Source organism: Neolamprologus brichardi, chromosome 4, assembly GCF_056152115.1.
Source record: "Neolamprologus brichardi isolate AB-2024 chromosome 4, ASM5615211v1, whole genome shotgun sequence".
Lineage (NCBI taxonomy): Eukaryota > Metazoa > Chordata > Actinopteri > Cichliformes > Cichlidae > Neolamprologus > Neolamprologus brichardi.
Genome location: NC_142107.1, coordinates 5,513,206 through 5,534,885, shown reverse-complemented (window position 1 = coordinate 5,534,885; position 21,680 = coordinate 5,513,206). Strand labels below are relative to the sequence as shown.

Here is a 21,680-nt window from a genome sequence, read left to right as displayed (position 1 = left end):
CCAGTGGAAGGGTGGCTTTGAAGAAGCAATCATTAAGCAAGTGAAACAGAGAGAAAAGCCTGAGGTATGCTAAATTACACAAGAACCTGAGCTAAACAAGAGCTGGTGTTACAGAGGGATGTTGTTCCAAAGTTGGAATTTTTGGTAAAATCATCATCAGTGTGTCGAAGGTTTGTCTGGAGAGAGGTACAACAGTGAGCGTCTACAGCCATCTGTTAAACACAGCAGAGGCTCTGTTATAGTTTCTCAGCCAGTGGTGTTGGGGAGCTTGTCAAAATTGATGGAATTCTGAACACACAAAAGCGCCATTGGATTTTAATCCACCATGCAATACCATATGGAAAGCATCTGGCTGCCAACAGCTTCGTTTGCTGGAGATCAGCATGGCTATGATCCCATGCACATAAATGGAAAACTCCTTCAGTGTGTCATTCAAGCTCAACCATGGATTGGCCTCCTCAGAGGCTGGAGATCAACGTTATTGAAGCAGCGTGGGATCATGTTGACAAAGAACGGAACGAAAGGCTGCCAAGATCCAAATGTAAATGTCCTGGAGAACTATACCAAAAGAGTACTTAAAGAAATGACAAGAAAGTTGCCGTGAGAAAGTTCATGCTGTGCTGAAAAATAAAGACGTCATTAGAAAGCTTGTTGGAATTACACAAATTGTTTTGGGGTTTTTTAATGCTCTGATAAATCACTGCAGCTATTTCTTGTAGAAATGTGGAGTGGGTCAAGAGCCATGGAAGTGTATTTGTCAGTGCAAATTAATGAATGGAGACTCCATGCATTCCAGGAGAAGTGTGTAGCTGTCTGCATCCCCGGACCAACAAAGGGAGTTGCCACTAACAAGGCGTGGCTCTTGCAAATAAAGAGCGCAGTTTTATTTTATTTTATTTTTTTTGTTATATACTTTTATTCGATTTCGTCACACAGTGAGTGTGACCCAAAGTTAAGCCGCAACTTGTCTCATCTATTGACCGGCATACATCAATTCAGTGTACACTATTAATTAAATATGGCTTAGAAGAGTAACATCATTTATTTGCATGCATTATCCCTTGGGCAACATCCACAATCATTTATGCACACACATACACAAAGTAATCCTTATGGTGTCGTGAAGCTGTTTTGCATAGCCTGTATGTAATCCTAATGTGGGAGTGGGTTACTTTGCATTTCCGTTGCATTGACAAAATGACAAACAATCCTTTTTCTGTTAGTGTTGAAGGAACCTTAAAAAAAGGCAAAAATGTGTGAGACACTTTTGAGTTTACTAAATTTAAAAGAAACACATCTCTGCCAATGTCCAGAAACAGAAGCCATGTGGGTACAGTTTAAGACAGTCTCCAAGGGGATGACCTTTCATGTCTATAGCAACTGAGAATATCATATGAGAAGAAGAAAGAGGAGGAGTTCAAACAAACAAAAAAAAGTGAAGAGGGAAGATCTGAAGCAGGAAGATCATCGAGGTCAAATCAAAACTAAGTAATTCTGTTTCTGGAAGTGTATCTATAGACGCAAGCTCTGCTCTGTCACTCTTATTAATAACACCACAGCTCAGTCAAACAAATCGTTGTTTTACTGATTTACTCTAGGAAACAAAAAAGTGAAGAGTTCACCCTTCAAAACCTCAAATAAAATCCACAAACACTTTGTTTCCAACTGTGTTTCATTTTCTTCACACTGACTCGTTAACTTCATATCCTGGTAACACCCAAATATTTTTTTTCTAAACAGCTTACTTCCTCTTTCCTCTTCACTTGGGTGACATCTCTGGCCCACCGCATACACACACCCACACATGCACACACACACAGAAAACTCCCTCTACTAATCCTAATAGGAAAATTGTGAGTTATGTTAAGACTGGCCGTTTGTGTAAATGTGTGTGTGGTACTGCTCCCAGTGTGATGGCTTGAGTTTTGTGCTGAGTAACTCTGTGGCTGTCTGTGCGTGTGTGCGTGCGTGCTTGTGTGCGTGTGTGTGCATGCGTGTGTGTGTGTGTACCACTCGCTGAATAGACAAAATCCGCCTGACTTCATTATGTGGTATCTGGTCAGCTCGTATTGCCTGTGTAATACCGAGATTTGAAGATGGTGTCATCACTGAAAAGCTACCAAAACATAATGCCCCATATACTTAAAATGCCCAGAGGAGCTGCACGTAATGGTGTTTGTTGATGGTTAATAGTACACACACACACACATGTTTTGTCATATCATCTTTCCACCATTCAAATTATTCACAGAAATTGTTTTATGTTTGCACATCCTACGTTCATAGTTTTAATCCCTTTAAAGGTCCCCACAGCAGATCATCTTTCTCGATCTCATCCTATCCCTGGCATCGTCTTCTATCGCACCAACCCTCTGCATGTCTTCACAGTAAGAAAAAAAAAGCTATAGATTGTACAGCTAAAAACTGGCAGCAGGGTTGACATCGCCTTGCTGTAAAACACAGCCACCATATTGTAATTCTTTTTAGTTTTTACTGTAATGTTTTACAGGAACATACTTTTTTAAATGCTGTAGTGGTGCTGTAAATCTTTACACCATTCTTTGCAGTAATAATGTAATTTTTAAAGTGTGTATATGTCTACTAATACTGTAATTTTATCTTTAGTACAGTGATAGTGTAATTTCTACAGTAAATTATCTTGTGAAACTGCAATATTTGAGAGAATATTTGTGAATAATTGAGCCCAGAGGAAATTATGTAACCATCCATCCATCCATCCATCCATCCATCCATTCGCTTTCGCTTCTCCTTTTCAGGGTCGCGGGGGGCGCTGGAGCCTATCCCAGCTGTCATAGGGCGAGAGGCGGGGTACACCCTGGACAGGTCGCCAGTCTGTCGCAGGGCCAACACACAGGGACAGACAACCATTCGCACTCTCATTCACTCGCACATTCACACCTAGTGGCAATTTGGATTATCCAATTAACCTATTCCCACAAGCTGCATGTCTTTGGACGGTGGGAGGAAGCCGGAGTACCCGGAGGGAACCCACGCAAACACGGGGAGAACATGCAAACTCCACACAGAAAGACCCCGGCCTGATGGTGGAATTGAACTCAGGACCTTCTTGCTGTGCGGCACAGTGCTAACCACCGTGCCACCGTGCTGCCGAAATTATGTAACCATGTAATGTAATTATGTAGATGAGAACTAGGACAGTTGTGTAGTCAACTGTCCTATGAGTGTTGTAAAAACAAAAAACTTCTTGAAAAATCTAAACTTTTATTTAAAATATAAGTTTTACATTCACAGACATATTATCAGTCTTCTTAATATTTTGTTAAAAACACTGATGTATTTATCACACAATTACACTGTAATTACACAGTGTGGCGCATTGACCACACATTCATAACACATTGAGTCAAACACTACATCCATGAACATCCTCTGACATCTTCCTCTTTTCCTCTCTCACTGCACCCCAACATGCCTTCCCACTCTCTTCCTTTTCCTCCATCTTCGGCTGACAGTACGGTTTTCACCTTGTTGGTCAACAACACCTGAGGCAGTTGTTGTTGACCCAGGCCCCAACTGTCCCAGTATGGAAATCTCCTTCTTTATGATCTGTGTTTTTGATTCCTCCAAGACTTTAGGGTAGACGCCCTTCCTGATGCAACTCACCCCATTTATCAGGACTTGTGATTGGCACAAGAAGTACACTGGCACCAGTGAAACCATGATCCTATATTTTGCAAAGATGATGTACAATTATATTTACCATTTAAACAGACTGGCACTATGCACCCCTGCAACATGACAGCTTATTTTATAACTTTTTTTTTTTTTGAATCATGGATATGCCAAGCTTTAAGTGTCTTTTCTATACCATTTTAACACTTAGACTCCTGACATTAAAGGGTGTAAAGGGCAGGGGAGGACTTGTGAAAAGGAAACAGGAAGGACATCAAAGCTATCTTAAGTACACTCTAGTTGTAATGCTGTTTTTCTCTTCATACAGTCATTACAGTCACTAGGCTCGTCTTAGTGAAACTGACTTTTGGCATCTCGTGTGCTCCACTTATTTTCTGTGTAATTTGCAGTCATTTTTAGCTGTGTTCCTTTCTTCTTAGATGACACAGAAACATGTCTGAGAGCAGATCAACAAGCTGCCACACACGTCAAAGCAGTGCACAAAGCTTATTAATGGTTTGTGTGAATAAGTGTGACAGTTAGCAAAGGGAGGGCCAACACAAAGAAAATATCACATTACAAAGTCTGAACACTGCAAACAGTTGGAGGAGGGGAAGGCACATACACTGAAAAATCACACAGACACACAGGTTAAAACCTTAGAAATATGAATGAGTGCTTACTATAACAGTACTAGATAATGCTATTAGACTACTTTGGCTTTCAACACATATCCAAGGACTCATGCACATACTGGAGCAAACAACATATCTCTTTTGTTTCGCGGTTACAAAGGCGGACAAATGATACTCTCGCAAACAATCACCTTTTCCTGTGATACCAGAGAGCCAATAAGGCAGCCTTGTTCATAAAGTTTAAACGTGTTTGAACACAAACAGCTGCGAACTGTGAAGACCCACTTAATGTGGTGTGTAATACACATGAACAATGAGAAGAGGAAAAAGGGTTTATATCTGAAATCTGCAGTTTAAAAGTAAATATTTCAAAGTTAATGTTTGTGATTTGTCATTTTGGTCTATTTTAAGATGAACACTAGCTGTATTGTTGAGGTTACAGTCACTGAATTCTACAGTCCTCCTGAGTCACTGGACTTCTCAATATATTATTAGTCATGTACCCAAATTTATTGTCATTACAATGAAAACAGTGACATGGAAATTCCATAAAAAGCAGCTTTAATTGTACAGGATTACGACACGGTTTGTCAGAAATATTTTGACTTCAGTAGTGGCTACTGTTGGCTTTGCTATGTTTGATTTGGCAGATTTTCCTTCCTGGTGCAACCTTAAAGGGATTGGTGTTTCCTTCCAGGATCGATATGGGAAGCTATTACAATACACTATGAATCAGGAGTGGGAAATTCATTTTCTCAAGGGGTCACATGAGAGACACAATAAGTTGAACTGAGTTCTGCTCAATTTTAATTTTCTTAATCTCGTGTTGTACCGGCCCTCCACAACAGTCCATGATTCTCACATATCCCCTTACGAGAAATTAATTGTCCACACCTGCAACTTCAGTTCAAGACTTCTAAACCTGAAAATTTATATCCCACACCCCCACCCCCAGCACATGTTGGAGCATAATTAAAACAACGCCGCTCCCTGGTGGACACACAAGTTGTTTTAGAACAGTCCATTAGGTTTTTTCTCCGTGTACTGTGTATATTCCCATAGAAATGTGGCATTATCACCATTTTTATAACATTATATTATCTTACATTATAAGATAACGCATTAATTAAAATTTTAACTACATTAGGTCCACCATTACCACAGCATGTGTCTCTGTTAGCTTCTAGTGATACAATTCCCATCCATGGATAGAAAAAGTCATTATCAAAAGTTATTTTCTTCTGTAACACATCTGTGTGAAAGGCCATCATATTCACTTAATGAATAAATTGTTAAAATGCTAATATGTCTTTGTTACAACAAAGAATTACTCAAACAATCACAAATTGTCCTCAAAGTTTATCTCACAGACAAATTGCAGTCGACATTGATTAATAACCTGAGGCTATCTAACTCTATCCTATTACTGATTAGTGTAATTTAACATCTTTGTGAATATAATTTAACAAATGAATTGCCTCCTTGATGCAGCTGTGGCATTTTTAAGAGCGATAGGGTTGTCTTCCTCGTGTAACGGTGAAACTTTTTACCTCATCAGTATTGTACACCTAAGTTGACTGATATCACAGGTGTATCTACTAAAAATGAGTTTTAACCCCGGTGACCTCAACCTCAAGGTCAAAGTCAGAGATCAGGTTTTCTGAAAGTCTTTTGAATCCGACAGCACACCATAGGATTTTCAGATTGATACCAGAGGTGCCTTCACTAAAAATCTTAGAGTTCAAATCTCAGTGACCTTGACCTCAAGGTTTTTTGAAAATCTTGTGAACGGTTGCAGTAGTAGTTTTAGAATTTGAAATTGTCATACTATGTCTACATTGACCTCTAGTGGCCAGTGTGTTGTTGTTGCTTTTCGCGGGATTTGGACAAGATATAAACAGGAAGTAACAGTGATCATAATTAATAACAAATAGTGGAGAATACTGGATTAAATAAAAATATGCTTCTTCCTGCTTCTTTAATTTATCATGTTTTCTTGTTATAATTTCCTTATGTCCTATCCTTTTCATTTTTCCCTTTCTTATGTTTTTGTTTTGTTTTAGTTTTTATCTAGCTGCTTTACGATTGTAACATGCTCGAAATAAAGCCTCACAAGCTGATGTATGTAAGGAAAAATTCCTCAAACCGATCCTGAGTGTTTGTATTCACAAGACCGGTACAAATGATATATCTATTGTTTATGTATGTATGTATGTAGTTATTTATTTAGTTCCATATTTATTGTTGTGCTCAGTACTGTATTGAGTACATTGAGTGCTGTTGTCACAGTCCCTCGATAAAACTGTTTAAAACTGTACAAGAATAGAATCGACGTTTCACGTTGCGTATCCGGAACGTTTGGAGGGGAAGACTTTAATTGGAGGACACCTTGCAAACATGGCAGACGTACCAGAAAATGCTCCAGAGCGTAAGCCCTTAAACTTACTTTTCTTGAGTTTTAATACCTCAGTCATGTTGTTCAAGTTGTGTGTGGATGTAAGGAATTTACTTTTAACTGTAAGGTCGCGGTGATTGTTAAACACACGGCGGTTGTTCCTCTTCCGTTATCTCTGTTGGAATTATCAACATTAATAGCTTTGAGTCTGTGTTTGAAAGGATATTAATAAGGATGTTTTAGATAAATTAATTTTCAAGGTGTTGTAATTTAATTTAATGAATTTATTCGTTGAATTCGGGATATTCGGAAAGTTGAATGTAATGCTTATTTAGAAGCTTATCAGACATCGTTTGATGTATCACTAAAGTGTTTGTTTGTTTGTGTGTTTGTTTGTTAGCTTGCTTGTTTGTTTTTATTGCTGTGGTCAAAATGCGCATAATATCCACACAAGGGAATTTAAACGGGTATCGCAGTACGTCTTCCAGTTTTGCTGAGTCACAATGACAGTCTTCTACGCAGTTGTATAATTTATTATGTGAATACGTTTTAATAAAGTCATTTTAGTAGTATCTTGGCTGAATGTTATATTAAGCTGCATATAAATGATTTTAAAGGACCATCGCATGAGAGCAGCTTTTCTTTTGGTATTACACGATCCCTTAGCAAAACTAGATGTAATAAGGTACCCATCAAGAATCTTCTAGAACAGTTCTTTCCGGATATTTGACCACTCTTCTGGGCAGGATTGCTAGAGATCATTTAAATTTGTTTGACCTGGCTTTTAAAGTAGTAATTTTCAGTAGGGTTGAGGTTGGGGCTTCGGGAAGACTTAATATTAGTCTGCTTTATCCATTCCAAAACCAGTTTGTGTGTTTGGCTTCATTTTCCTGTTAGAACACCCAACTGCTACCAGATTAGCTGCTGATGTAAGGTAAAGTTGAAGACTTGGGAGGTAATCCTCCTTCATAATTTTGTCCGCTTCATAAATTTCAGTCAAGTTTGAAGGTGTGGATTTTGGAGCAGGGACTTCTTTCTTAGTTGGCACCCTCACAGTAAAACGCTTTACTGTGAACAGTGATGCTGGTGTTTTAGCAGTTTCTACTTTACGGCAGGCTTGATCCTTAGTGGTTCCTGCATTGTTCCTGAACATCTGAACCAATTTCTCACCTGAGGGTCACGGTTTGGGTATTTTTTCAGATATTGGCAAAATTGGCAATTACATAAAATTCTTTAAACTGAGATCTTGGAAGCTGCAGTTGTTTAGAAATGGCTCCAAGAGACCTTCTCAATATGTGTAGATTTAAAATTCTCCTTCTTAGGTCTTCACTGAGTTCCTGGGACTTTCCCATTGTTCTGAGTGTTGGTCAGTCTACTGAATGCTGTCAAAGAAAATCATTTTTATGTGAGCAACAACAAACTACTAGGTTTAGTCAATCATGATCACTAATGAGTTAACAGGCCTTGGCCTTGTCAAGAACCTTAAGCATCATTTATAAAACATTAAAATGAATGTGTGTGTGTGTATATATTTGATGCTACATGTATATTTTTGACCCTGTATGGATTAAAGAAAATTCCAAAATTGTGCAATTAGTTATTGTTTCTAAAGGCAGATGTGTGCTGTACAATTGTCCCACTGTGGAAAAGGAACAGTTTAAAGAAATCATTAAAATCTCAAAGTTATGATGACATCTGTTTGAAAGCATTTTTGAAAGAATATTGAAGACAGTCAAGGGCATTTTATTTTAACGACAACCACTCGAAGCAGATCTAGGATATTTAGGTCTCTTTAAGGTGCTCAGATCTTGATGACTGGATTCTGTTTTATCCTTGTTAGACTGTCCGGGTACAACAAGTGAGCAAGCCGGCAAGTCTGCACCATGCCAGGGCTGTCCCAACCAGAAACTCTGTGCCTCTGGAGCCACAAAAGCCCCTGACCCTGGTAAGACCGTGTGCTATTATCTCATCACTTTAATATTTTGATACATATTTGGGCTTCAGCAGATACATTAGGGGAGTAGTTAAGAGCTTAAAACATCTCGTTCCCGTGTGTCTGCAGCTATAGCAGAGATAGGAGAGAAGCTGTCAACAGTCAAACACAAGATCCTCGTGTTGTCTGGAAAAGGAGGTGTGGGGAAGAGCACCTTTAGCGCTCACTTGGCTCACGCTCTGGCAAGTGACATCACAAAGGAGGTAATGCAGAATATCAGTAATTGTCATGTTCAAGAATCGAGTTTGAGATGATTTCTACCTCCTGAGCTACAGCCACCCACAACGAGTGGTTAATGAGTAGTTATTTTTGTTACTGTTCCCTTCCTGTTAGCTTGAAGCTGTCTGGTCCGTTCTCCTTCTACCTCTGACCTCAACAAGGCATTTTCACTCAGAGAACTGCCACTTGTTTGAAATTCAGCAGGTTGCATTGACTAAATGCACTGAGTTGCTGCCGTGTGATTGGCTATTAAATTTACATATTTGCATTAACAAGTGGTGTCCAAAGTAGCTAGTGTGTGTAAATCCTGATGCTCTCATATAAAACATTAAAATACACTGACCACTAGAGGTCACTGCAGACATAGAGTAACAATATATTTGAATTCTGAAAGTAAATTGTATTACACAAGGAACATGGCTGTGGGTCGTCACTGATTTCTAAAATCGGTTTGATTCGGATTCACAGGGTTTCGATTTTAATTGAATCTGGGAAATTTTGCCTCAGACAGTCAGAAATATTTTCATTCTGATCATTTATTAGTATTGACTTTTGTGAGACTTCATCAGAGGTGTGAGCATCACAGCAGATTCCTTTGTGTTAAAGTAACTGAGGATAAAACGCAGAAAAACATGAAGGTTTTCCTGGCCTGGCTTTTTATAGCAGATGATTAAATTAATTTAAAAACATTAAAAATATTCTGTAGTAGATCATAAGCTGAAAAAAAAACATGAATCAACATATGAATATTACCTGATGCTGCTGAAGTGAAGCAGAGCAAAGTTACAGAGGTTTTATTAGAGGCACAGCTAAACGTTTTGCAATTTGGTATAATTTTAAAAAGTTTAAATTTCTTCAGTATTGAACAGCAGAAATGAGGCTTCCTTGTCGCCGACACGCTGTACACAACTGGTGCGTAATAAGCAAGCAAATAATGCAGAAAACAGATATTTGAGATGGGAAACTGTTCTTGAAGTACACTGAGAGAGAGAAAGAGCTGTGCATGAAGTGTGATTTTTATCGTGGTGGAAGAAAAACTGCAAAAGTAAGAAGGATCTTCTTTTGCTGCTGCTTCAGTGAATTTTGGTCTGAGAGAGACAAAACCTGCAGCTTCACAATCAGTGAGCTGTGAGCTATCAGCACCGACGGCGTGTCCGTGTACGTGCTGTCGGGTGAGAAAGCCGACAACTCACTGTGTGGAGCTTTGTGTGGAATCTGTTTACCTGCTCTCATTTGCTGTTTTAGCTTTAACCTGAGATTCTGGCGTTTCTGGCAAAATACATTTATATTTACAAATCAATTCAGGGTTTAAATCAATATCACTTTATTCAAGCTAAAATTGATTTGAATTGGAAAATCGATCATTGAAACTCAGCGCTAACAAGGAACACAGTGCTATCACTCTAAAAGATGCCACAGCTTAATGCAGGAAGAAATATATTAGTCACATTCAAAACAATGATAGATTATATTAACCAGTAGGATGGAGTTAGATGCCTCAGGTTATTAGTCTATGTCTCCTGCAGTTTTTCTGTGAGATATATCTCTTTATACGCCAGTTTCTTGTGTAGCTTTCACAGTTTCAAGTTGAACATGGCAACAGTGTTTAATTAATGTTAATCAAATTAATGTTTTTATTTGTCTTGCATCAGTTGCAGAGTGAGTGGTACATGTATGTTTGCTGGAAGCAGCGAACTTGACACTCGATATTTGTACATCCTTTGATGTACAAATATTTATTATTATTGGCATTATCACTGACACCTGTCTTGGTGACACGGCTAACACAGAGCTCATTAAAGCATTACCCAGTCATTAAAGTTTTTATTAACTTGCAGCCATAAAAGGCTAATGGGGGCATTGCTGGCTTCCTGCCGGACGGCGACATGGACATCCATGTGCGATAACTCAAGAAGGACGTCAACTAGGATTTTAAAACTGGCACCACAGATGTATCTGCTAGGAGGCTGAGGGGTACCAGTGGCCGCCACCAGTAGTTTTATTGGACCTGTACAAACAGGCAGGTGGTGTGATCGCTGTTTTATATAAAAACATTTTCAGCTGTAAATCTGCATCAGTTATCTGATATTTTAATTCCATATCTGCTGCTCTATCTCCCGCGTGAAATGAAGTGCTGGATAACTTTTCTGATGCCGTTTCTCAAATGAGCTGAGAGAGAAAATCATAAATCATCATAAACTGACTTTGAAATCTATAAGAATTCACTTCATTATTGCAGCAACGAACTAAAAAGAAGCAGACAATCCTACATCTCACAACTTATTAACAATATTCAGCATAATTCTGCTTTTTTTATTCGTATCCACTGATAAACTATTGAACATATCCACTTTCTAAATCTAACAAATTTCTTCTTTACTCTGGAAGAGTTGAGTTGTTTTTTTCCCCCACAGTAAAGTTTTTAATATTGGAGGTAATATGTTAGCCTCTTGTCCTAATTTATCTAACAGTATCTCTCATTCTTATCAAATTACTGCCACAAGCTCATTTCCAAAGAGTAGCTTCTTGACAGCCACCGTTTCACTGAAACCATGATGAGCCTTCAATGAACCGTAGATGGATAAACTGGAGGGGCAGATTCATATCTTGGGTCCTGTGTCAGGCCGTTGCTGGGTTTATTTGTGAATCACCATGTTGGTGCAAAAATTCTATTTTATTCCTGTCAAATTGTCTTGTGTTTGTTTTGGGGATTTTTTGTGGATTCAACCAAAGTAATGGGAACAAATCATGTGTTTTTGTGGTAGGCCCCTAATAAGAAAGTGCATAAAGATAAAATATGCTTGAATGATTCATAGGTCAGTGTTAAGTGGCTGAACAAACCAAAAACACATTCCTCTGAGAGGTATCAGGGAGAAGGGCAGGAGTGAAGATTAGTGAAAAAGCAGCCAGTGTCCAAAGATAAAACTTTGAAAGACTTCAGGAAGGCTGAAGAACTAAATCTAACAAATTTCTTCTTTGCTCTTAAAGAGTAAAGTTTCCTTGTTGTTTTCAGAGTAAAGTTTCTAATATTGGTGGTAATATCTTAGCCTCTGATGGCAAAGTGCTCAACAGCACTTTAAATTTAATGAAAGTCAGGCTCCGGTCCTGCATCAGAGGCATCTCAATAGAAATCATTGTATATATTGTTAAGTTTATGTGCATTTCTTTAAAAAAAAAAAAAAAGTATCTCATATTGACTAATGCTGTCTCACCCGGAGATATAATGTGTGGGAGAATCAGTTTTTTAGACATCTGTCGGACATTTTTCTAGAATTTTCTAATTTGCATTAAGAAGTCTGTCCTCATCTTTCTTCCATAAGATGTACACCACTGTCTTCTGTTTAAAATATTCTGTTAATAACACTTTGTTAGTGTCAAACTGGCAATCCAGTGATACCAGAGATGTTGCTTTCCTTAAATCTGCACGGCTTAAAATACTTTGATGAATTTGCAATATCTGTGCAGTTTGCCAGAATTAATGATCAAACCAAAACCTGCTCTTCAGACCTGAATGTACTTAATAATAATAATGGATTGGATTTATATAGTGCTTTTCAAGGCAGAAAAGCGCTTTACAATTCCATTATTCATTCACTCTCACATTCACACACTGGTGGAGGCATACTACAGTTGTAGCCACAGCTGCCCTGGGGCAGACTGACAGAAGCGAGGCTGCCATATCGCGCCATCAGCCCCTCTGGCCAACACCAGTAGGCGGTAGGTGAAGTGTCTTGCACAAGGACACAACCAGGACAGAGAGCCCGGGGATTGAACCGGTGACCTTCTGGTTACAGATGCGCTTCCCAACCTCCTGCGCCAATGGCATGATGTGCGCAGTTTCTGTTGTGGTCTCTCGTTTATTGCGGGAGTTATGTTTGGAAAATAACCCGCAATAGGTGAAATCTGCAAAGTAGCCAACTTTATTTTTAACAATTATTATAGATGTTTTAAGGCTGTGAAACCTGTCACTACACTGTTGATACAGGATGGCATGAACATTTTCACACTTTTCTCTCTTGTTTAAACACTTTCAAACCTCGGAAAAATAACTTCAGTATTATAGAATGAAACCAAAGGCACCCGCGGTTGCCTTTGACGGTGCAAAACGTTTCGTCGACGCTGTTGTGTTTGTTGGGGAGAAAACTTACAAACATACAGTGCAGCACTTCAGAGTCACACTGCTGGCGATCGAAGATTTATGTAAATTTGACAAGCTGAACGCATTCTGTACTGTAGAGGAGACACGGCACGAGATTGAGTGACAATGGCTACAGCCAATCACGACACAGAACATAGTCCGCTGGGGGAAAAAGCATGCAAAATTGCACAAAGAAAATCTGCGAAACAGCAAGGCTGCGAAGGTAAAGGAACCGCGTTATAGCAAGGAACCACTGTATTACATAAAGTTGTTTTTTAGGCTGAATATAGGTGAACATGACATATGAAAACGTAGTGTAGTTTGCGTAAATCATTATTTCTTAGTTGAAAGAAAATCTCATGTTAGACTTAGCAGTTAGTTTTTAACTTTGACTGTTACCCATAAACCACTGGAGTACAAAGGTTCATTCACAATGATGTCATCCATAGTAAGGGGATCAACTGGACACTCCCTCGCAAAACATTCCACTCACCAAAGTTTTAGCAGCTCCTCAGAGAAAATGCTGATAAAGCAATGCTTTAGGATGGCTCCTAGTGCTAGGATACAGCCCCATTGTTTTGATGTGTTGCCCAGTCAAGCAGACAGGAAATGCCTTGTGTAGCCTTTAGGGAGACAGTTGCCTTCATTATACTGGACTTCCAACTTTTCATGCTTCCACTTTCTTTTTCCTTTTTTAGATTGCCCTGCTTGATGTAGACATCTGTGGTCCATCCATTCCAAGGATCATGGGTTTAGAGGGAGAGCAAGTAAGTCAGTAGGCAGCTGTCAGAAACGGCTGTTATATATATAGGTGCAACATTTTAATCATAATCTCACGTGGACACAAAGATTGAGCTGTTTTTCTGTCGTCTCCTGTGTAGGTTCACCAGAGTGGCTCTGGATGGTCCCCTGTGGTGAGCTGATTTGAACGATTTATTTCTTTTTAAAATTATTTTCTTTATTTAAGCATAATAAAACAGGGGCCTCTGCGTTGTGTTGCAGTATGTGGAGGACAACCTGGCAGTCATGTCTATTGGCTTCCTGCTAAGTAGTCCCGATGATGCTGTGATCTGGAGAGGACCCAAGAAAAATGGTGCGGTTATGTGATGTGTGTATGTGAGATGCTCACGTTTCCAGATCTCACATAGCAACAACCTGTGTGGTGCTTGTGTCCAATCAGGGATCATTAAGCAGTTTTTAAGGGATGTGGACTGGGGGGAACTGGATTACCTCATCGTAGACACTCCACCCGGCACCTCTGACGAACACCTGTCCATCGTCCAGTACCTAAGCGCCACCCATGTTGATGGAGCCATCATCATCACCACACCACAGGTACAAGTCTCGGCTTTAGTGTGAGCAGGTTTACGTTAGTATATGAAGTGCTCTATGGGAGCTTTTTAAAGTCAATAACCTTTGAAAACACTGCTGTGGTGCAATCTAGGGTTTTCCCTCTTTGTACACACCTGCTTTTATAAAACATTCTCAGATGTTGTTTGACTGATGAGCAGCCAATCATCCTCATACATGTCCAGTTATGAGCCGCTGGGTTTCATGTTCATGTCTGTTTTCACACATAGGCAGTCATGCTCAATGAAGACACACAAACTCCAGGATGACCACCATGAAAACATTTGTAACCTAATGCTAATCAGATGCTTAAAGCCCCTTCACCCAGCTGAACATGGAAATAAGAAAGGCAAAGTGGCTAAAACTTCAGCTATCCAGGGCTTAGAGTATGGGGTTATTTTTGTGCCACTATTCTGAGGGCACGTAAAAAAAATTTGAGCGCAAGTGTTGCATTTTGAGGAGTAATTGATTGAATTTCAGCAAAATTCATAGCTGCGTGCAAAATTGTATTTCAGTGTTTGCTATTATCCACACACACACACACACACACAATAGCAGCCCCTCTTGCTCAGTTTTTTGCATTTGCACTTGCTTGCAATGTGTTGTTTGCGCTCTCAACATTTCTGCCCGTGCGCGTTCAACTCTTTCTGCACACCGTTATATTTGCAGTTTGGGGGAAATTCAGTTCAGTTTTATTTCTGTAAATCTCAACGATGTTATTGAAAGAAACCCCAATAATCAAACGACCCCATGTGAGTGAGCACTTGGCGACGGCAGGAACGATAAGCTCCTTTTTCACAGGAAAAAACCTCCAACTTTATGAAAAGCTCATTTTTGTTTGAATATGCTGTCAGTTATAGTTCTTAGAAAGACAACCAGACAAGGAAATTCCAGTCATTATATTTCAAGATACCCCTTTATTGCTTGCACACACACCTGCAGCTAAACTTCAGCATCTTTCAGTTAACTCTGAACCATCTGTGAGCTCATTTGAAACTGAAACTTTAGCAGCCCGACGTTTAGCTGCATAGCTCGAGCTGTGTGTCCTAAAAGCTCTCTAACTCTCACTCAGAGGTTTCAGTGTTATTAAAAACCTACTCAGTTTTAGCTCAGCTATTTTACGTTAACAATTGCAGCTTTAAAAAGAATAATATATAAACATGTATCCAAATACTTATGAAAACTACCTGCTATCAGCCTTAAATTTAAATCTGACCTACAGATATGTCTGCTTTCAGTCCAACGGACTTCACTTGGTGATTCCCTAAATTTCCCCCAAATGATTTTAACAACCTGAACTTCTGTATACAAGTTGAGTCATTTCAGTCATGTAGTACTGACTCTGAAAACCACAGGTAGGCAACTGGCTTACCACAAAAAAAACTCAGCACGTTGCATCTTGCCGTATGCAGCTGCCTTCTGTTATGACTAATGCTGCTGCTGGTTTGTGGAATTGGTGGTGCTCCCCCTTTATGGCTTTACAGTATACTGACATGTTTAGGATGTCCTTGAGACCCCTGCTTTTTCAGCCCACTATGAAACGTAAACACAGATGAAATTTGAATTTTGCACCAGCAAATGCACAAGTCCGTGGATCATCCAGAGTAAGGGCTTTACAGTGAATCCACTCGCACTAATGATTTTCTTAGAATGCACACATTAATGCACAAAAATAGTGTTTTAAAAATATGATATGACAGGGTTTAATAGGTTGGATTATAAGGGACAAAGACAATTGTTGTGCAGGTGCTGTTACTGTTGGCAATAAAGCAATTCCACATAATCATGGCGCTGTGGCCGAGTGTCAATGAAGATGAATTGCTTTATTTCACGAGATGCTTTTAGCGTACCACAACCAACAGAGGATGCTGTTCCATCATGAAACCATCGTAAAAAGAAAAGCGAGAGCCCATCGCACAATAAAATGTTATACAGGTTTTTTACAGGCATGTTTGTAGACAACAAACTGTGCTGTGCAGAATAAAAATAATTTCTATTGTTGTCTTCCACGGCGCGTTTCCTATAAATTTTCGTATCTAATAGGAAGTCAACTCGGCACAAAAGTGTTTCGCTTCACCTGCTGACATCACGTACTTTTGGTACCTGTTTTGTAAAGGTGATTTTGGTGTGATAAAGCCACAGACAGGATAGGCACAGGGCGGTGTTTTTGCTGAACGGGCAGCAACATGTCTGCCAGCAGGGCATCATGATATTTACACACAAATACTTGGAGGTTAACCCAATGTTGTCCTGCATGCAGACAGTAAAAAGACTGTGATCCGGCAGCCGTACTAGTTCTGTCAGTCATGTTTCCTGCTGATGATTCTTCCCAGGATCTAGTGTGGCGAACATTTAGCGCCTTGTCAATAAATGTGGCTTACTCTACTTGTGTTCAGTTAAGAAGACCTCACCATAAGCTGTGTCAAAGTTCTTATTGCACTTGGTGAAATGAAGCACCAATTTCCTGCTTCTTAGATTAAGCTCAGTGCGGTGAAGTCAGAAAGCAACAGACACACTTCCTCATTCCGCCTGATCTCACTAACCCACGACCGACCACACACACCCGGTGGGAATTACCAAACAAACAAGCCAGACTGATTTGTGTGTGTGTGTGTGTGTGTGAGACGTCCTGCGTCCCCCTCCCTGTCCACCGTATGCTCCCCCTCCCCACCCACACATACACACAAACTTCAACCCTCACTTTTGCCTTTCTCTTTCTGTGGTTCCTGTTTCCACGTCTGTCTAGGAGGTGTCGTTGCAGGACGTGCGAAAGGAGATCCGATTTTGTCAGAAGGTTAAGATGCCGATCATCGGGGTGGTGGAGAACATGAGCGGCTTTGTCTGCCCTAAATGCAAGGTCACTCTCACACACACACCTGTGCAAAGCACAGATAAGCTAAAAATGCACCAGATCCATGTCTCTGTTCATTTTACATGTTTTTTGTCTTTTGTTTTGTTTTTTTGGATAAGATAATTGGGCAAAAACGAGAACCACATTGACAAAGAAAATTACAAATCTGATCTAATCTGGTGAGAAATGTATACAAGCACTGCGAGCATACGCTTGATTAGTTCTGGTAAGTAAAGAAATGGAGCACACAGAAAAGAGGAACGAGGTCTGAAATATGTGCTCGCATCTGTGCTATTTTAGCTCATTACAAAAAAAAAAACAGGTTGTGAGGAGGCTTCGCCTGCTATCCTGTGCAGATATACTGCAGATACACTGAACAGGATACAGTGCACTCATTTTCACAACCACAAGCAAGCTCACCTTGCACACCTTGCACTCACAAAATCAAATCAACAAAGTTCTGTTTCTCTACATTTTTATGTCTTGTTTTTTTCCTTTTAGATTTAATTTCCCGAGGCTCTTACATCCCTTTAAGGGAGGGCCTTGTGCCGTTTCCTTTCTATTCAACATCTGACATTTTATTTTTGGGAGGGGAGATTGAGCCTAGAGGAGATGATATAACAGGACCACAACGTCCTGTCCTATCACTAAACAGTGAAATCACCACACTTCAAAGAAAATGTGGGAGAGTGGGAGATGCCATTTAAGCAACCCTTTTAAATCTGCTCTCTCTCTGTGCAGCGTGTTTTAGTTTTCCGGGTTACGGCCTGATCTTCGAGCTAGAATTCCCAGTGGAAAAATGTCGTGTTTACACAGTTAATCAATCCTAAATTCCTCATGTGTAGATTAAGAAAGTACCTAGCTGATCCATGCATATTTTTTTCTTTAAACTCTTCCTTGTAGAATACGTCACAGATCTTCCCTCCCTCAACCGGGGGAGCTGAGAAAATGTGTGCAGACCTCAAACTACCCCTCTTAGGAAAGGTGCCTCTAGATCCCAGGATAGCACGGAGCTGTGACGAGGGCAGGTCTTTCCTGAGCGAGGTGCCCGACTCCCCCGCTGCGGAAGTCTACCAGAAAATTGTGAAAAGTGAGTTTGTTTTTAGAAAGAGACCCACACAAATGAGCATCGTACAATCAGTAACCATGAAAGGCCAAAACAAATCTTGTGTGACTTAAGTGTAGCCGTCAAGGTCAGCTGGACTTGCCTGGAAATCCCCTTCTGACCGTCAGCTGGCAATCCTGCAAATAGAATAGAGGTTTTGAGAAGTGGGCGAAGTCACAGGATGCCAAAACTGGTGAATGGGAAGATGGTGTGAAACTGTTGCCAAAACAACAAGAACCAAAAAGAAATCCTCTCAGCTCACTTGCAGCAATGTCAACACTATCCCCACCGCTCAGGATGTTACTGTAGAGCTGTCATGTGGACTTTGTTTTCTCTCAGTTGTAAATACACACAGTGGTCAGATAGTCAAAGCAGGGATCCAGGAGATGTGCCAAGTATAGAGTTCTGCATTTTACGACTCCCACCCTTTTATTTGCACATCATAAACAAACCCTTTGGCACCTCATACGTCATAGTTTGCATTTTTCTTAAGAAGGAAGTTAGATGCACAGTCAGGCGTATTCCTCCTTCCAGTGAAGACCCCTGCCGGTTTTGATGACTGGATCATTTAGCTGACGGCTCAATTCCTGATTAAACAATGAAAGAGGAAGCGGTCGCTGTATAAATGGGAAGCAGCCAATCAAAAGAGGAACAGTGGGAGTTGTATCGAAATTCAATTATGCTTAAAGCATGAGATCAAGTTTGTGGAGTCTAATGCGGTTTGCGTAGCAGCTGATTCACGGAAACCATCAATTGACGCACATTTATTTATCAGCTTCATCAAATCTCATTTATCATCATCATTCTCTTCTCTCCTCTTTCTCTTTCCCCCAAAGCCATCCAGGATTACTGCTCCAACAGGGAAACAGAGGAGCAAAACACAACCTGACCACATCAGATGGCATCCATACAGGAGCAGATCACATGGCGGCAGACGGGCACCAAATAAGAGGCACACGAAGAGCACAAGAGCTCGTACATATCAGAATCGCAGCATTTCTGTTAGACAGTCAGAGAAATCTTATCATTCTTTGTTTTCAGTGATAGGTTTCATGCATTGATCAGATGCTGCTGTGCCAGAGCAGTATTTCCTGAAGAACTACTGAGAGTAAATGAAATGAATACATAATAAGAGTCTGTAGAAACTGAAATTACTTCCCATTTCATAAAACAAATAAAGTCATCATCCAAATAAGCACCTGTGCCCGTTTTGAATATGAATGCACTCATTATGGAATGATCTTTATGAGGCTGTCAGGGTTTACAATGATTTACACATGTATGTTTCTTTGTTTGTTTTGAAGGAAAGCAATATCATTTTGAGCACTGTAGTTTTAACTAACAGCACATTTGTCGTGGGCTGTTTGCCAGCTGCAGGTTAGACAAACGGTAGTAAAACTGTTAATGGTAGTAAAGGCCCGGCCATGCAAGATGTCAACTTTTGGCGTTTGCATGGGTTTTTTATCCGTTTTTGGTGGAATGAATGAAGCTCTGTGGCAAAAAGGAAAAGATATGCAGCAGAAAACTCTTTGCCTGTACTGACAATATCGTTTGTAGGATCCATTTTTTTCCTACAGCATCATTAAGCTTGTATTTGCTCAGAGTGAGTCATTTGCTTCAGGTGCTTTTGTGTACATTATGTCAATCCCCTCAGTAGATGAAAAGGAATATAAAAATATTCCACAGTGCCTGAGCAGGTGTGGTAATGCTTGTTTTAAGAGGAGGTCAGCAATTTGGTTTTTTGTTGTGTTTAAACTCTTTATGACATCAGGTTACTGTGATCAAAGTGCAGATTAAGCTGCCAACAAAGGAAAAAAATAACTTGGATTTTATTTCGTCATTAATATCGGTGCTTCTGCATTTCAAATGAGCAGATTGTTTATATTATCCCCTCCAAATACTTCCTGTTTTTGAAGTATAAAGAAGTACAGGTAGGTTCTGAAAACATAATTGAAATTATACCCGAATTTGCTGAAAACAAATTAAAAGCTGGGGAAAAAAGTAGTAAAGCACATCGTTGTTATTTTTTAATATGCTGATTTCAAATCATTTTCTTGCATTTGTGAACAGAAAGTGCAATTTTAACAATATCTGTGCATATGTGTGCATTACTGTACAGATGATGGTGCAGGGGCTGCTTAAAGGTACAGAACAGCTAAACCAAACAGTTTTTTACTTTTTAAAGATGTACACTTGCAGATTTCTGGAATTATTTTTAAATTGTACATACATTTTCATACCTGTGTGGCAACGCTGGCATCGAACTCCAGGAAAAGAAGTTGTTTGGTTTTTTTTTAATTGAAAAATGTTCAAAGTTCAACTTTTGCAATTCAAAGCGAGCGTCAGAGATCAAAAGTTACATTTAGGGTTAGGTGATTTTTCACATTCTCAACTGTCATAAATATGTGGTCATTTTACAAATTTGAACCACTGGTTGTATTTGGTCTTTTCATAATTGTGTTAAAATCTTCATGTCTAATTATTGATGTGACCGATGACCAAATGAAAACAGCATCCATTCATTAAACTCGCTTCATTTGCGTTGTAGTATTCAAATTATTTCTTTGTTTTTTGGCTCTTTGAATTGTTTTAGTATCAGTGGTGTGGCATCAGGTTTGCCAGGTGTGTACTGACCAGTCTGGTTTGGAAATTTTTGTTTCACAGTCTGTGTGTGTGTTTGTGTCCTTATGTGCACTACACTCTCCACACTTGTAGTTCCTCCAGAGCTAAGCAGAAAATACATGTGAAACTGTATCTGCATCCTGCAAGCAGACAAAACAATCATAACCACACTCATATAGCTAATGTCTTTCCCACAGTTATGATACATAAAAGAGTAATATCTTTATTGTAAAGCATACCTGTAAAGCTTCACCTTTAGCTTGTGAGTAAAGTTAGATTTACTCATAATAAAACACTCCAGGAAACGGTTGGAAAGGTGAGACAAAGCTGGTAAAACTGCTTTTTCTTCCATTATTTTAAAAAAAAAAAATCTTTATCACCAATAAACAATAAGACCATTTGACTCCCAATTACTTAACAACAAACTGGCTCCTCAGGTACAGAAAGAAGGTGCAGCGCAATTTCTACTAAGCAAATGAGCAATGCTAAACATGGTCACATTTTGCCAAACCGGTTCTAGTCCCTGCCAAAAAACTTCACAGTATGGTGCATAAAACACAAAGACTGCACCTTCGCAATCACAATGTGACCCGCAGAGAAGGCTTTACATTTATTCGGGGGGGTTCTGTGTGAATTTTGTGTTTGTTCTGTTTATGAACTTAAGGGGACAAATAGGTAAAGGTGCAGCCTTGGAGATTATTTGGTGATTAAGTCCCCA

The 21,680-nt window shown here is 39.6% G+C and overlaps 1 protein-coding gene across 1 annotated transcript; it reads left to right on the top strand.

Moving 5' to 3' along the window:
* The first annotated feature begins 6,645 nt into the window (after positions 1 to 6,645).
* Positions 6,646 to 19,535, top strand: nubp1 (nucleotide binding protein 1 (MinD homolog, E. coli)). The gene is made up of 10 exons (XM_006798047.2): positions 6,646 to 6,717; positions 8,525 to 8,629; positions 8,747 to 8,880; positions 13,733 to 13,801; positions 13,916 to 13,948; positions 14,037 to 14,127; positions 14,215 to 14,369; positions 17,131 to 17,241; positions 18,139 to 18,325; positions 19,177 to 19,535. The coding sequence occupies exons 1-10, from the start codon at positions 6,687 to 6,689 to the stop codon at positions 19,227 to 19,229; spliced, it is 969 nt and encodes a 322-aa protein (XP_006798110.2). The 5' UTR covers positions 6,646 to 6,686; the 3' UTR covers positions 19,230 to 19,535.
* Positions 19,536 to 21,680: the final 2,145 nt, after the last annotated feature.